The sequence below is a fragment of the Mesoplodon densirostris genome, chromosome 2 (genome assembly GCF_025265405.1).
Source record: "Mesoplodon densirostris isolate mMesDen1 chromosome 2, mMesDen1 primary haplotype, whole genome shotgun sequence".
In the NCBI taxonomy this organism is placed as follows: Eukaryota; Metazoa; Chordata; class Mammalia; order Artiodactyla; family Ziphiidae; genus Mesoplodon; species Mesoplodon densirostris.
In genome coordinates, this window is record NC_082662.1 from 124,226,408 (window position 1) to 124,241,486 (window position 15,079).

The 15,079-nt window shown below is 45.7% G+C and overlaps 1 protein-coding gene across 1 annotated transcript in view; it reads right to left on the minus strand.

Moving 5' to 3' along the window:
- The window catches only part of RXRG (retinoid X receptor gamma), a 43,957-nt gene that overhangs the window by 28,091 nt on the left and 787 nt on the right, over positions 1 to 15,079 (minus strand). Inside the window, exon 2 of the mRNA XM_060088368.1 lies at positions 396 to 643. Within this exon, the coding sequence (XP_059944351.1) occupies positions 396 to 643 (248 nt within the window). The remainder of the gene's footprint in view (positions 1 to 395; positions 644 to 15,079) is intronic.

A 15,079-nucleotide genomic window follows, 5' to 3' on the forward strand; every position in this document is an offset into this window, starting at 1 on the left:
AAAGGTTGGGGACTGCTGCCCTATAGCATTTCATAGAGCACTGGGCACTTCACTGACTCGAAAAATACCCAGTATTGAGAAGAATCAAGGGGGTCCACCCCTTGGAAGACAAACAGGCCTGAGAGACTGAAATCACAGCCAGGGCTGAACCGTTGAAACCACAGGGGTGGCTCCCTTTCAGCCACGGTTTCCTGGACCATGAGGCATCATCAGTTCTCTGGGGCTGCTCTGCCTGAGGGCACACTCAATGAAGGCCCTGCAGGAGAGAAGTCTGCAGAGACAACCCAATCCTTTTGCAAGCATGCATTAAGCACCTGCTGAGTGCTGCCTCTGTGCCAGGATGAAACTATTTAGGATGTCTGGAAAGACGTTGGAGAGGACAGACAGACACCTACCTGAGAGCTGGGTGGGGCAAGCAAATTGATTCCTGGAGGGGCTGCAAGAGCTCCTGAGGGTGGGCCCATGGCAGAAGTGATGACTCGATATGGAGAGCCCAGGGCATTGAGGGGGGTCCCCACTGCACTCAGAGTCCGTGGGGCACTCACTGGGGTGTCAGTGTAGCTGGGGTGGCTGTCCATGGGCTTCCCTGTGGACAAGGCTGCCGACGGGCTCATGGACGTGGAGCCAGAGTGGCCAGGGGAACCTGTAAGGAGAAGATCAAAGGTGATGAGAGGCTAGGGGAACACAGGGATGGCACACTAGGACAGAGCCCCCTCCTTTTGTTTCCTATATCCTTCCCCTCCTTCCATCCACATCTGCACACCTGTGAACTCCCGCAGCTGGTAGAATAAAGGCAAGCAAAGACCAGAGAGGGGAAAGGGCCTGCTGAAATACTCATTGATGTGCCAGTTCTCTGGTGCACCACATGACATTCACCTTGAATTGTGTCAGATCAACAGCCAGGGCCATAGGGGCATAGCCCACATGTCCCCAGGCCTGGGTGACTGTGACCTGAGCCAGCCAGACAGGGAAGGTGAGTCAATACCAAGCCCCCATTTGGGGGATGGAGTGAGCAGGTGTCCAGGCTGCTCCAGAATTCCCTGCCTCAAATTCATATTTCTCTGAGAACTGGGGCAAGGATGAAACTATAAAGTGAGGAGAAATTCATTCATTCATATGTAACGAACATTTATTAAGGTGCAGGAACTACATCAGGTGTTAAAGATTCAGAACCGAAGGGAACACAGGTCCTGCTGTCGGGAACACATTCCATAATGACCATGGGGAAGGCAGAGGCTGTTATCATGCCCTTGACTGCCAGTAGCTTTTGAAGCTTTATGCCCATAATGTTCTTGTCCTGCCAATCTCTTGGAAGGTTAATCAGCACTCAGGGAAGAAGACTCAAGATGGTTGGGTATGGCTCAATGGCCACAGAGGCCCAGGAAGGCAAGCGCAGCCAGGCCTGCCCAGAGTGTTTCTGCCTCCGGGGATAGGGAGCTGCGGCCACAAGTGTCTGTGAAATGGGCTCTGGGCAGATGGCACCTGGTACCATTTTCCCCAGATAAGTTGAGCCCAAGTTTAGCTGCAACTCAAGATGAAAGAAAAGAAGGGTGCCCCACTGCTATCTCAGGAGCTTGGCATGGAACATTCTCTCCAGAAGAGAGGAGCTGTGAGCCTGAGCATCTGCAACAGCAGAGGAGAGACTGGGAAAATAACAGAGAAGCCCACCCTAAATCACAGTGCCACTGCCCTGTGTGGCTGCCATGCCAGAACAGATTCAAAGAAACCATGTGTTAGGCTCCACCATGGCGCCCATGCTGTCCTTGTGGATGAGACATGAGAGGATTAAGGGGAGAGGTGGTCAGTAAGCATGGTTTGCTGGAGAAACCATCCAATTCTCTCCACTTCCTACTGGAGCCCAACACCACGCCAGGCAGATAGGATGCTGAGGGGAGTAAGTCACGTGCCTGACCATAGGTGGTTCACTGTTGGTTCAAGGAATATCTCTTGAGTGCCTTCTACATGCACTTCATGTCTTAAGCCTTTCAGAGACCTCAGTAGCACTGAGTGTAGTATTAGGAACAGAATTTAGGGAGGGAGGTGCTCTCTTCACATTCTGGAGGGGAGCGTGGAGCATCAGAGGTATAACTGTGCAGCTACTCTTAAACATAAATGTCCCACTAGAAAAATGTCAACCTGGAGTTACCCTTGGAGCATCTACTAACTTAGTTAAGGTCTACTTATGGAGAGAACAGTCACACCCATGTCTGAGGAGTCTGTGCCCTTCTAGTGATTCTATCTAGGAGTTTCAGTCTATCAGGTGTCTTGTCTCATAAACAGATGAATCCCAATCATGATCTTTTAAGTACCACAACTGAGGTGAACCAAATGCTCTGGGTCCACAGAGGAGTGGTAAAGGGGTTTAAATGAACAAGTGAGACACTTCTTACCTGTCCTGAATAGGCAATTTCCATACATTAACTCATTTTATACTGATAATAGGCCTCTGAGGATCATCTCAGCCTTTTACAGATGAGACCACTTAGGCTCAGTCTCACCCCCATGCTGCTCCCAGTTCCGGGATGACTTACCCCCACCTCCTTTGTCTAGCAAGTTCCGATTCATCTTTCAAGGTCTAACTCAAGTATCACCTCCTCCAGGAAGTCTTCCCTGGTATTCCTACTCTGGTTTAATGCCCTTGTCTGTTTTGTAAGTAACAGCTTGTGTATTTCCTTGTATTTTTCACTAAATTGAGAGGGGAAAAAAGTGTCTGTTTATGTATCCTCACCACTAGCACTGTACCGGCTTTAGCTGGGAAGTAAGCGGCAGAGCCTAGATTCAAACTGTCAATCTGAAGCCCATGCTCTCTCCTGTGTGCTCTGTCAAGGATAGCAGAGATGATTCGGAGAGCCATCACACCACAAAGTACAAGATAACTCAATTATGAAATGATCTCATGCTGAAAGTTCATCTGAAGAAGAGAGAAGAGGGCGCCTTCCAAGAACTCAAGACAGAAAAAACAAAAATCTTCCCAGATGGTCACTGATTAGAAAGAACAATTTTAGACTCTTCTGAGGCGCTGGAAGTCTGTGACATTTAAAGAGGCCAATGTACACCTTGAGCCTGTTACTAAGATAACATGTGACAGGTGAGTTAGGAGCCAGCCCGACTTGATGGGCAAGGAGCTGTGAACTCGTCTGGGATGACAGCTGTCCTTCCCCGCAGCCAAGCCATCTGAGGGGAACCAACTTTCCCTTCCAGCGTCGGCTTTCCAAAAATGGACCAAAGGGCCCTGCATATTCTGTTTTAATTGGATCTCAGAGACTATGCCTTTCATTTCTATATCCCCAAGGTAAAGCCCAGTGCCTGACACCAGGCTCAGAGCTATGGGACAGACAGGAACAAGATTTTCCTTCACACATTCATCAACCTGAGAGTTCCCAAGGTATGGAAACTGCAACACCAGTGGTAAGGGACATTTTAGGTGGTATTTTAAGTGGTATGTAGGCAAACTTTTTGATAATATTAATAGTTTTATATTCATTTTCACTGTCTCCTATTTACAGCAAGTGACTCTGCTTCCATTTTTTATATAAAACGATGTTCCTGAAAATTGTTATTTAAGTTTTCAAAAGAAAAGTAAATTGACCTCAGAACACTTCTAAGTACAAGAACACATGTTCAATATCATGAAAATAGTATGCAAAGTTATGATGTTTAAGAAACATGAACTGTGCAAAATATAAAAATATGGACTTGGGGAAATTCACAAATTGTTTCCAGAATAAAATGGTATGCGAGAGAGATTTGAAATTTAAAAGTACATCATTTTTATTATATTTAATAATAATATAAATTAAGACAATCAGAATATGCCTTGACTACTCAATGATGACAATGGTACATTGCTGAGATAGAATTAAACACAGTTAAAGTTTGATTTACAATGGCCTTTAAAATGTGATTTGTTTCTGTTGAGTCAATGACCCAGAAGAGATGGGCTACTTTATAACCGTATTTTTTTAAGTAAAATTCCAAAAGACAAATACATCTTACACAAATGCATTTTGGTTCTTTGCCTCTCACAATGACCCAGCATTTCTTAGAAATAAACAGCCTTGCTTTTAGAAAAGGTGGAAAACAATGCCTATAATGACAAAAGTGTTTCTCAATGGAAAATTAATCCATTCTCCCAAATAGACTCTAAAGCATACCTGCCCATGACATTTTTATCAGCCTCTTTCGCTCTCACTCCTTTTTTTTTCATAGCCATGTGGGAATTACAGCTAGCACAAGTTTTCCAGAAACCTGGGTTCCAAATCCGAAGTCAAGTTTTTCTCTAATGCTTCTCCCTGGCTCCTCTGCAGAGGCTGGGAGCCCAATTCTCCAGCCTCTGCAGTCCATCAGCCTTGCTCGCTCCCTGACCACACACCCTCTTGATCCCCGTCAGCCCCTCACACCGTGCCCACTGTCAGATGCCTGGGAAATACACAAAACCCGTACTCTGCAGAGTTCATTCTTTTAGCATAGCCATGATTTTTATAGAAATTAACTTATCTGACGGGAGAGGACATTCTCAGGAGCTTCTCTTCTCTCCTGGCGACATATGGAAGAAACGCCTTTCGTATTCCCGGGCCTTATTCTCCCCAGTAAGGAGCCAGCACCCAATGGCTTCTAAGATCCCTTCCAATGCTGTTCCATGAACATTGAGGTAGGTAGCATATGGCTCACTGGCATCTAAAAGAAGTGCAGGTGGTGGTCTGGAATGGTCTGAGTCTGGACCACTTGCCGAGGGGCCCCTGTCATCATCAGCTGGACCATGTTAGCCCTTCAGCCTGTTTTGGATTCCAGATTGCACTTTGAAATGCTGATAGTGTCACCAGGAAGCAAAGCTCCTTGGAAATCTGCAGGGTGCATACACTTTATTGATTTCTGAAGCCTTTGTGTGCATTGTATGGGCATTAGGGGTGCAGTCTATGTGGAATACCAGCCTCTGAAGCCCAAATGTCCTAGGTTGGATTGAGGTTGTACCACTTTCCAGTCACATAAACTTGAGCCAGGAACTGGACCTCTCTCATCCACTTTCCTCAGCCATAAATGGAGATATGCATACCTATCTCAGGGGTGCTAAGAGCATCTGAGATGACTGGCCCAGTGGTAGCAGCTGCAATTACTTACCATACTGTAAATAGTGGTGAGGGAGACCTGAGTCTGGCTTGAATACCATTGTAGAAGATTATGTAAGTAAAGGGTTTAACCCAAGCCATGCCAATAGTAAGTGCTCTGTTAAGGACTGTCACTACTATACACTAGTACATACATACCAGTTGTTTATAATATTAGTCACTCCTCTGAGCCCAGAGTGCCCCTCCATTATCCCAGCCACCCCAACCCTTCCCCTAGGACCCTCCAGATCTCCCCAGAATCCATCCCAGCACAAAGATATCCTCCATGCTAACTTCCATTCTGAGTACCTGGTGACCTACTGGCTGCCACATATTTTAAATTTCACCACGATTATCATTGTGGTATTTAGCACTGTGCCTAGAACATGCTAGATGCTCAAAAAATATTTGTTGCCTAATCAATGAATGGAATAGTTTTTTTGGTTAATTAACGTATACAACTATATATAGAGTTCATCAATAGAAATTATTTGCGTAAGAAATCTATGTCCTTGATGTCTACCAAATCCAAAATCTCTGCAATCTCTAGACAACAAATTGCATGTGTGTGTTGAGGGGGTACTTATTGAGAAAGAGAAGCCCAGGTACTTAGAACTACAGAATTCTCACCAAGGCAAGGAAGTTGCTTAGCAACCTTATCCTCGGCCAATAAACGTAAAATGTTAAGCACGAGTCTTTCTAATTGGCTAGACAAGGGAACAAATGGCTTGGTGTTTCCACCCCTTTACTGCTGTACCTGGGTAGAGAATTCACTGTCCCAGCTTCAGGATGGAATGGAAACTTATGATGAATCATTGAGAATGGTTAATACCCACCCACAGGGAAGAGGACAGAGGCAAAAACTTGCTATTTCTAAGAGTCAGAACTCTCCATTTGAAGTCAAGGGAACATCACAGGGCCCTACCCCACTCTACTCTCTGTCACGGCGGGCACAATCTCACACCCAATCTGCCTCCTTTTCTCCAATGGAGGGATGTAGTACATAAGCCTAAGAATCATAGAATATTCAGAAACCTGGCCTGTTCTTCCTAGTTGAAGGGAAACTTGCTCACACACGCTTTCCCAGCTTGGCTTGTAATACACAGACAGGCAGCAAGAGAGGTAGGCCAGGGTCTGCCGTATGAAGACACTTAACTGACACTTAAATTTTATCTCCTCTACTAAGTAACAACAACAGATAATATTTATTAAGCAATTGTCATGAGCCAGACATGGTTCTAAACACTTTACAGATATTGACTCATTTCATCCCTACAAATCCCTTTGAGGTTACCAACTCTCTATTGTACAAATGCAAAAACTGGGGGACAGAGAAATTAAATAACTCGCCCAAGAGAACATGGCTAGTAAATTATACAAGTGGCATTTGATTCTAGGGGAAAAGCAGCAGACCTGGATTTTAATCCCAGCCCCACCATATACTATACTAGCTGTGCATCTACTTATAGCAGTTACTCAGGACCACTCTTCCATCAAGCCTCCCTGGGCCCAATTTCTGTCCCCAAATCTGCCCTTCCTAACCCGATTCATGACATCTCTCAGGACTTTGACCTGGCACTTTCTTTCTTTTTTTCTTTTTTTTTAATTTTTATTGGAGTATAGTTGACTTACAATGTTGTGTTAGTTTCAGGTGTATAGCAAAGTGAATCAGTTGTACATATACATGTATCCCCTCTTTTTTAGATTCTTTTCCCATATAGATCATTACAGAGTATTGACTAGAGTTCCCTGTGCTATACAGTAGGTCCTTATTAGTTATCTATTTTATATATAGTAGTGTGTATATGACCTGGCACTTTCTGACTAGAACACTTCCCATCTGCCTCCAGCCTCTCACATCAAACACAAGCTCTGGTTTCCTTCATCAGGGGTCCCAGCTCAGCCCAGCCTTTTCCTCCCTCTTTCTTCCGCAGAAGGGGTACTCAGATGCCAGGGGCTGTCTAATATGCATTTCTTATATTTAAGCTGCTGTGGCATTTTCAAAACCCTTTCACACACACATCAGAGCCGCACGGCCACCTTGAGACCGGATGGGAAGGTATTTTACAGGCACTGAGATCCACATTTTAATAGATGTGGACACTAAGATATTAGTTCTCAGGGAGTGAGAAGAAGTAGAGGCTGAATCTCTTAACAGGAAGCTTTCTCTGCTACCAGTGTCCTTTCTGGCTTTCTTGATGGGGAATATGAAGAAACGTGATGGAAGTGGCTAGTGAGCTGTGGGAGAAGAGACACTCCTTCTGCCCCGAGGCTCAGCCCCCTTGGCCTCTCAGCAGGAATAAGAGAACACAGCAGCTGATAGGCTGACACCGCTGTGTGCAGCCCTGGCCAACCGGCCAGCCTTTCTGGGCTCACACAGGGTAGCTCTGCCTGATTCCTGCAGTCCCCAAAGGAGAGCTGGCTGGCTGTTCAGGGTAGGGGTTGGAGGTTGCTTCTTCTAGTGCCTGGCGAAGGGGGAGGGGGAGATTGGCATCCTCCACTCCCCCCTCCATCCCTCCGTTCTTCCTCCACCTCCACGCCCTCCCCTAAAACCTGTAATGATGGAGGTAGTGAAAAGCAGGCAAAGATTGATAATCAGCCTCATTATTACCAGCATTATATATAATTATAGCAAAACCTCACTCATTTGGATCAATTGAGAGAAAAATCAGTCTAAATTCATGACAAGTTGGCAGATTACTTTTAAATTACGATTTTATTACTTCTAAGTAACACACGTGAAGAGTTTGTGCTTCAAGTACCACAAGCTAATGGTTATTAAGTGGAATTTTATAAAATCTGCTTTAAAAGACTCTTTTGTAATTAACACTCCGTTAATATGCTAATGAGGTTCCTACTATGCTTGCTTTTTAAATTGCTCGAAAACGATGTGACTTAAAGAGGCTCAACACTTCTACAATCTTAGTTGCTTAACAAACCTTTTTTGTTATTTTTTCATGAATGAGCAAGTACAAACTAGCTCCTGCCATGATCAGTTTAATCACCATTCCAAATAGATTCTGTCATAAATTAATAAGGCCATGTTGTTTTGGGGTAGAAACCAGACTTTCAGGACTTGAAGAACCACTTTATTTTACAGAAGAGAAACTAATCCCAGAGAAGTTGCATGACTAGGTCGAGGCCACACAGGACAAAAACACTGGGTCTTCTGTTCCCAGGTCCAAGTTATTCCATCCACTACATACCGCCTTACATTCATAAAACTCTTTATAGTTATCTGCTGTGTATTTCCATATCAATTATTAGTTCTGTCAGTCAAAAATATTTGTTGAGTGCCTACTGTGTGCCAGGCTCCGTGCTAGGCACTACGGATATAGCAGTCCCTTGGAGGCCACTGTCTCTTCCATTCAAGCTTCAAACTGACTCAGAAGAGTTGGAAGGGCAGAAATTATCCCCATTAGGCAGATTAGAAAACTGAGGTTCAGAATGATAAAATGACATTTTCAAGTGCTTATTGTGAATCATTAGAGACCTAGAATCTGAGTCTAGCATTATTTCTGTCAACCTTCCTACATGTAATTAATGGCATTTGGCCTGCAAACCAGCTTTCCCACCCAGGACCAAATTTGAACTTCTCTGGCACAGATGGATATTGTGCCATCCCTAACACATTCGAGGCACCAGGGGGTACTGGAGCAGGGTCTCCACCAACCAGGACAGGCTGTCTGTCCCTTTAAACAAGTTCCATGCACTGATACACCATGTACCAGCCCATCCACCAAGACAAACGCCAGGAAGTGTTCCAAGCATTTGCTGAGGGTGCCCCCCTCTCACCCCTTGTTCCTGAAGTCCTTGAACACCAATTCTGCCCACACCCAGCTCTTGAATCCATGACCTCAATCCCTTTCTCTGTCTATATAGGCTTCTTGTAAATATATGCTCTCCCTAGCCTCTCAATATGGACTGTCTTCTAAAGACTGCAGATGTCTTAAAATACAACAAACCATATCCCTAGTGCAATGTTACCATTGGGTAATGGACATGATATTATTTGTTCTCAGGTTCCAGGTACCTAAATTCCTTGAATCTATTCACTTAACTTCAGCCCCAAGAAACGTTTCCAGGAATAATTCATCTCTAACTGTTCTGCAGACTTCAGAGCTCATAACTGGTTTATATACTCCTTCAGGGCAGAGGATGGTTCTCGGTGTCCCACACAACTCTTGCACAAGCCAGACGCTGAGCCAAGGTGCGCTAAATGAATGATTGACAGGCATTCCTGGAGCAGTCTGGATATGCTTTCCCTCCTGAAGATCTCTAACCTTTGTTCTGCTCCCCATGTCACTGGGGCTGAGAAAACATAGGTAACGTGAGCCCCAAGCCTTCCAAGAGACATGCTTCCTCATGACACTAGTGACCAGCCGGAGGAGGGACAAAAGAGATGCTGAGTCACAGAAATGAAACCCAGGCAACCAGCCGAGAAGAAACAGCCCAACGTATTTATTAAGCACTTTCTTTGCCGCTCCTCTTTTTGTAAATGCTTTTTTAATCAAAGATCACAAGCTTTTCCATTTTTTAAGTTCAGGTGCTGAATTCTGAAATCCCATCAGGAATTTGAGTTTGGTCTTGAACCTAGAAACTCTTGCTCTCTCCCTCACCCCTTTCTCCGTTACAGTATCTGATAAAGGGAACCAAGGGCCCCAGGTTATGCAAATTGAAATTGAGGAAACTCAGGGGGACATGACTCACTAAGGACACTGGCCTGGGGCAAAGGTATCCTGAAGATTATAGGGATGGGAGGTCCCAGGTCACTGCTCTGTTTCTGCCCGATCTCATGAGTGTCTGCCCTGGAATAACTCGTTAAAATACAATTTTCTGTACCTGGCACAGAGTCGATGTCTTCTTTACTTCATTTTATCAGCCTCTCCTACTGCACAGTCTGACACTTTAAGAACAGGCATACCTCCTCTAAGAAAAACCTACATACAAAATTTTAGCTGAACTTACTACCGTAGTCTCCAACTTTTCTGAAGTAGGAAAGAGAAACAAACTTTTATCGTGTGTTTACAATTATCCAGGCTTTATTTTATTGAATCTCTATACTGTGGAAAGTTAACCCTGACCCTGTGTAGTTGGTAATACTGTTATTTTACCAACGTGTTGGGGGAGGGCTCTCTGTGGCTTAGCCTCCCTCTACTCTTCTTTCTGCCACCCCAGGTGGCTCCCGAGGGAGCTCAGGGGAACCCAGTTTGAAGACCATAAACAGCCACAGGTCCTGGGCAAGCCCCACCTGCTTTCCCAAGTGTCCTCGTCTGTAACTGAGGGGTCAAAACGGATGAGTAGCAAGTCCTTTTTCTAGCTTTAAAGATTCAGCTCTTGCAGGGAAGGGAAGGGGTGCAGGGGAGTTATTTAGAGGTAGTGCTGTTAATCACGCTGACTGGGGGACAATCAGAAACAGTAATAAAACGTCTCTGGAATGATCCCCTAGGGGTTGGCAAACATACTCAACAGGGCACATCCCTGTGCATTAGCTTATGCATTTGACCACAGCTGCTTCCCCAACACAACAGAAGATCTGAGCAGTTGTGGAAGAGATTATAGCCAGCCAAGACTAAAATGTTTACTATCTGGCCCTGTAGAGGAGAAGTTTGCCAACCTCCACGCTAGAATACAAAATCAAGTTCCATGTATTAAAATCAAGTGAGGCTCTCTTGGAAATTTTTTTGACCTTTGTCTTATTAGCACCTTTGAGGGCTCAGTCCCCTGCCCCCCACCCCTGTCATTTTATTCATTTGTTGCAAGTATGCATATTCAAGGAAAAGCATTATGATCCCTAAATAAGTTGTGAAGAGCACAGAGTAAGAACTGAATATGTTAATTGTTGTTCTTATACATAATTCACCCATTTGGGGTGGATCTGGGACTCCACACACCCACCCCCCCTCCACCTCCTCTCCACCCTTCCCACCCCCTCTGCCTTCCCCAGCAAGCTGCAAGAGGTATGCACAGTGTAGGATTAAGCACACCACTCCTGACATCTGCCTGAATTTGGATCCTGGGTCCACTCCTTACCAGCTGGGTGATCTTGGGCAGGTTACCCAACTTCCTTGTGGCTCAGACATTTCTGTCAGTAAAAATGGGGACAGGGATAACAATGGTACCTTACCTCCTAGGGTCCTTGAGAATATTAAATGGGATGGTGCATATAACGCCCTTGGAAGAGGGCTTGGCACATGGAAGATGTCTAATAAACGTCAGCTATTATTTTCACTCTTTTGAGAAAATCACTGAACCAAGACCTGGGTCAATCTCATGAAAGCCACCCAAACCCAGGCATTCTAGAACATTCACTTCTTAGATTCCCTGGGCCTCTGTGTTTTCTACTTTCAAATAAGAGGAGAAAATAGCAGTTTCTTCTGGGAGCCCTGGCTTCCCAGCCACCCAACTCTGGTGGCTAAATTCTCTGCAGATACAGAAGCTACATAATGAAGGGAAGGAAGAGGTGGAGAAGTTTGATTACCCTTTGCATAATTTCTTCCCCCAGTTGCTATTCAGCTCTCTATCTCTTGGTAAGATTGTAAATGTTTCAGAAAATAGTTTATACTGAATATGTTCCTTCTTAAATCTCGTAAACAGTTATTCCTTCCTACATAAACCCTAACCACTTACATCCATGGTAGGTCCCTATTAACCACCCACACATTTGTTGGAGGGGAAAAATATGTTCTGGCACTCGCACACACACACCCCCTCCTCCCACATCCTCATGTTGCCCTCCACACACACACACACACACACACACGTGCACACACACACGCACCTCCAACTCAACCCCTCCTCTATGGCTATTCTTAGGTGAGAAGGGGAGTATTCTACACAAATGGTCAGAGTCTGTAGGGCAGGACTCTTGCAAATCAGTAGGCCCCCAGAAGAAGCCAGCAGTTAATTGTCCAGAGGCCACCATTGCTCCTGAGTGACTGCTATCCTATCCTGCGCTTTATTCCTCAATGCCAGGCTACTGTGTCTGCAACCATTGGGCAGTGCCGTGGCTGGCTTAGGGCTCTTCACCCCCTCAAGGCGGGTGTTGCTCCTTTACCTTCCTGCAGCAAGTCTGTGGTCCACAGAAGCCGTGAGAGGCAACTCAGCATGTCCTGGACTCTGCAGCCAGACTCCCTGGGTTCAAAGCCTTGGCTGTGCCATTTTCCAGCTATGGGACCTTAAAAGAAGTTACTGCACCCTGCAATGCCTCAGTTTCCTCGCTGATAAAAGGAATGTGATAATATTGGTAATAGTACCTACTCACTGAGTTGTCATGAGGATTAAATAAGATAATACTACTGAAGTGTTTACAATGGTAGCTGGCACTTAGTAAGCGCTACTGCGTGCTTGTTAAATGAAACAAGAGAAGTCCCCTCTCCCCTGATCTCCTTCTCACCCTGAGGATTACCGCACAATTGGACGGGGTGGGGGATTACAGGCTTTGTTTTGCCGTCTTCTTAGAGGCAGCAACTGTCTCATCCAGGCAAACAAATCTCTTACTGGGCAGCTGGCAAAGCCAGGACTTGGCAGAAAAGGAGAAGAAAAGGGCTCTCACCTCATCACACTGCAGGGCCCAGAGTTGGGAGAGTGGGCACGCTGGTGGGGCTGCTGCAACCCAACTAGTCTCCACTCTGTGGCCACTTTGACCAGTGTCTTGTTCACGGATGGGGGGGAAGGCCTGATATCTGGTAAGCACAGCCCAGATGCAAATCTCAGGTGTTGTTTCCCAAGGGTCGCATTGCTTCCCTAGAGATCCTCACAAATCCCAGGAGCCCTCTGTGGTTCCATTTGTTAATATGTAAAAGGGCAGGGGTTATACACTAAATCATTTCATATATGTGGTACAACTTGCTGCATTTGGGCAAAGGTGGTGAGAGGCTGCAGGTAATGTCTGCTCCCATCCTCAGGTTTCCCCAGTGCCTATGGGTGGGTCCTCCTCCTCCCTTCCCTCCCTCCCTCACCGCTGCAAATCCTCATGAAGACCGCCGTTTTCAAGGGGTCCCTGTCCTTTGCTCAGTGTTTCTGCCTCTTAGCTGGAGAAAGCAAACAAAATGGAAAACATCAGCAGAACTATACAAAATAATTGTTCTCCTCCCTCAGGAATGGGGAGGAAAAGAAGCATTAGGGAGAGATGTTTCAACAGCCTAGATTATCCTTTCTCCCCCCACCCTTCATGTTATATCAGCTTACTTCTTCCATGGTCCAGCCAATTGTGTTTCCTTTTATCTGAAACCTAATTACACTAAATACCAGAGCTCTCACAATTATGAAAATTTAAACCAGCAACGTATGTGGGTCTTCATGGATTTAATTTTATTTCCCCAGATTCCTAATTCATTATTCTACAGTAATGTTTGATTTTTAGATTAATTTGCATTTTAGTACTTGAACAAAATGGAGGGGATGAAAAATATTAACTTTTACTAAATACCACATATACAGACAACACTCTATAGCTGCTTTTTCAAGCATTTGCACGTTTAATGCTCACAACCATGATCTGAGGATGGCATGTTAAACTCCATTTTAGAGACGAGGATTAGAGAGGTTCAATAACTTGCCTAAGGTCACGCAGCTAGTAAGTGAAAACATAGAAACCAAACTCAGTTCTCTCTCTCTCTCTCTCTCTCTTTGTGTGTGTGTGTGTGTGTGTGTGTGTGTGTGTGTGTGTCTTTCATGCTCTTTTCACTCCATCAGATTGAAGGAACACTATTAGAAGTTCGGCTCAGGGACTTTTCCAAAAGGGCTCTTCCCCTCAACTCCACATAACCTTAAACTATTCCTGCCTTTATTGAGGCCTCAGTTTACATATCTATAATATAAGAGGGCTAAGATGCTCTTTGAGGTCCCTTAGGAGGCTACCGTCCCAAGATTCCAGCCAGCGGCCCCCAGCGAATTCTCGGATTCTGGGGAATATGAGGCATATTCCCAAAGTCTTTCTCCAGACTTTCTCTCCCTATGTCTGTCCACCTTCAATCCTTTTATTCACCCCAACTGTTGCAGAGGGTCTCCTAGGCAGTCATGAAGCCATAACCTCACAGACCTCAGGGGTCCCAAGAATCTCATGGATAAGCGTGTTCTTCAGACAACTGAACTCAGAGGGAAAAGGAAAAAGTACTTCTCAGCTGTGAATGGGACCAAGATGGGAGCTGAAAAGGCTTTTCACACCCAGGACCCAACTATAAACTGGAGATCAGATGTCCAAGTCACAGCCTTGGCCACCACTCTCACCGGGTCATGTCACAAGACTGGGCCCAAGAACTTCAGCATTACCACCTCCAGGATGTGTGTTCATGGCCCCCCACCCGCTGTGTCCAAGTGGCAACCTCCTCCTGCAACAGATAGGGCACATGCCATGCAGTATTACAATGTGTCTGGGTAATAACAAGCTTGCCCGGTCCAAATAGTAGAGACTACATCTCATGCACATCTATATTACCAGTGCCTAACTCCATGCTTGGCCCACAAAACCACCCAATGTACCCCAAATGAATCAGCAAACCCCCTGGCTTAATGACTCCAGGACAGGGACCCCATCCACTGGCCATGTCCCACCACACCTTATAGAGGGGACTGCCCAGAGGGGTAGGCAAGCTTTGCCCCCAAGCCTTCAGATGAATGGCCTATCTGTCCCCACAGGAGGTGGGGAGAGCAGGGACTTTTCAGTTCTCAAGACCTGACAAGAGTTTCTGCTTTGTCTTGCCTGCCAGCATCCGCGGGGCAAAAGCTCTCCCCTTTGGCTCCCAAGAACCTGAACTATACGCCACCAGATGCCAAGTGAGAGGCCAGTTGGTCAGCTGTTGGTTCCATGTATCCAAAGCTGGGTGACAGTGCTGCTTCTGTCACTGAATGGACGGAGCCTTGGGACCAAAGTGCCTGGGTGTGAAGGCAGCCCCTGGGAAGTGCCGCCCAGCTGCGCTGCCTGGCTTGGCAACTTGGAGCTCCAGCTCGCCTGTTTTCTGCTATGAGAACCT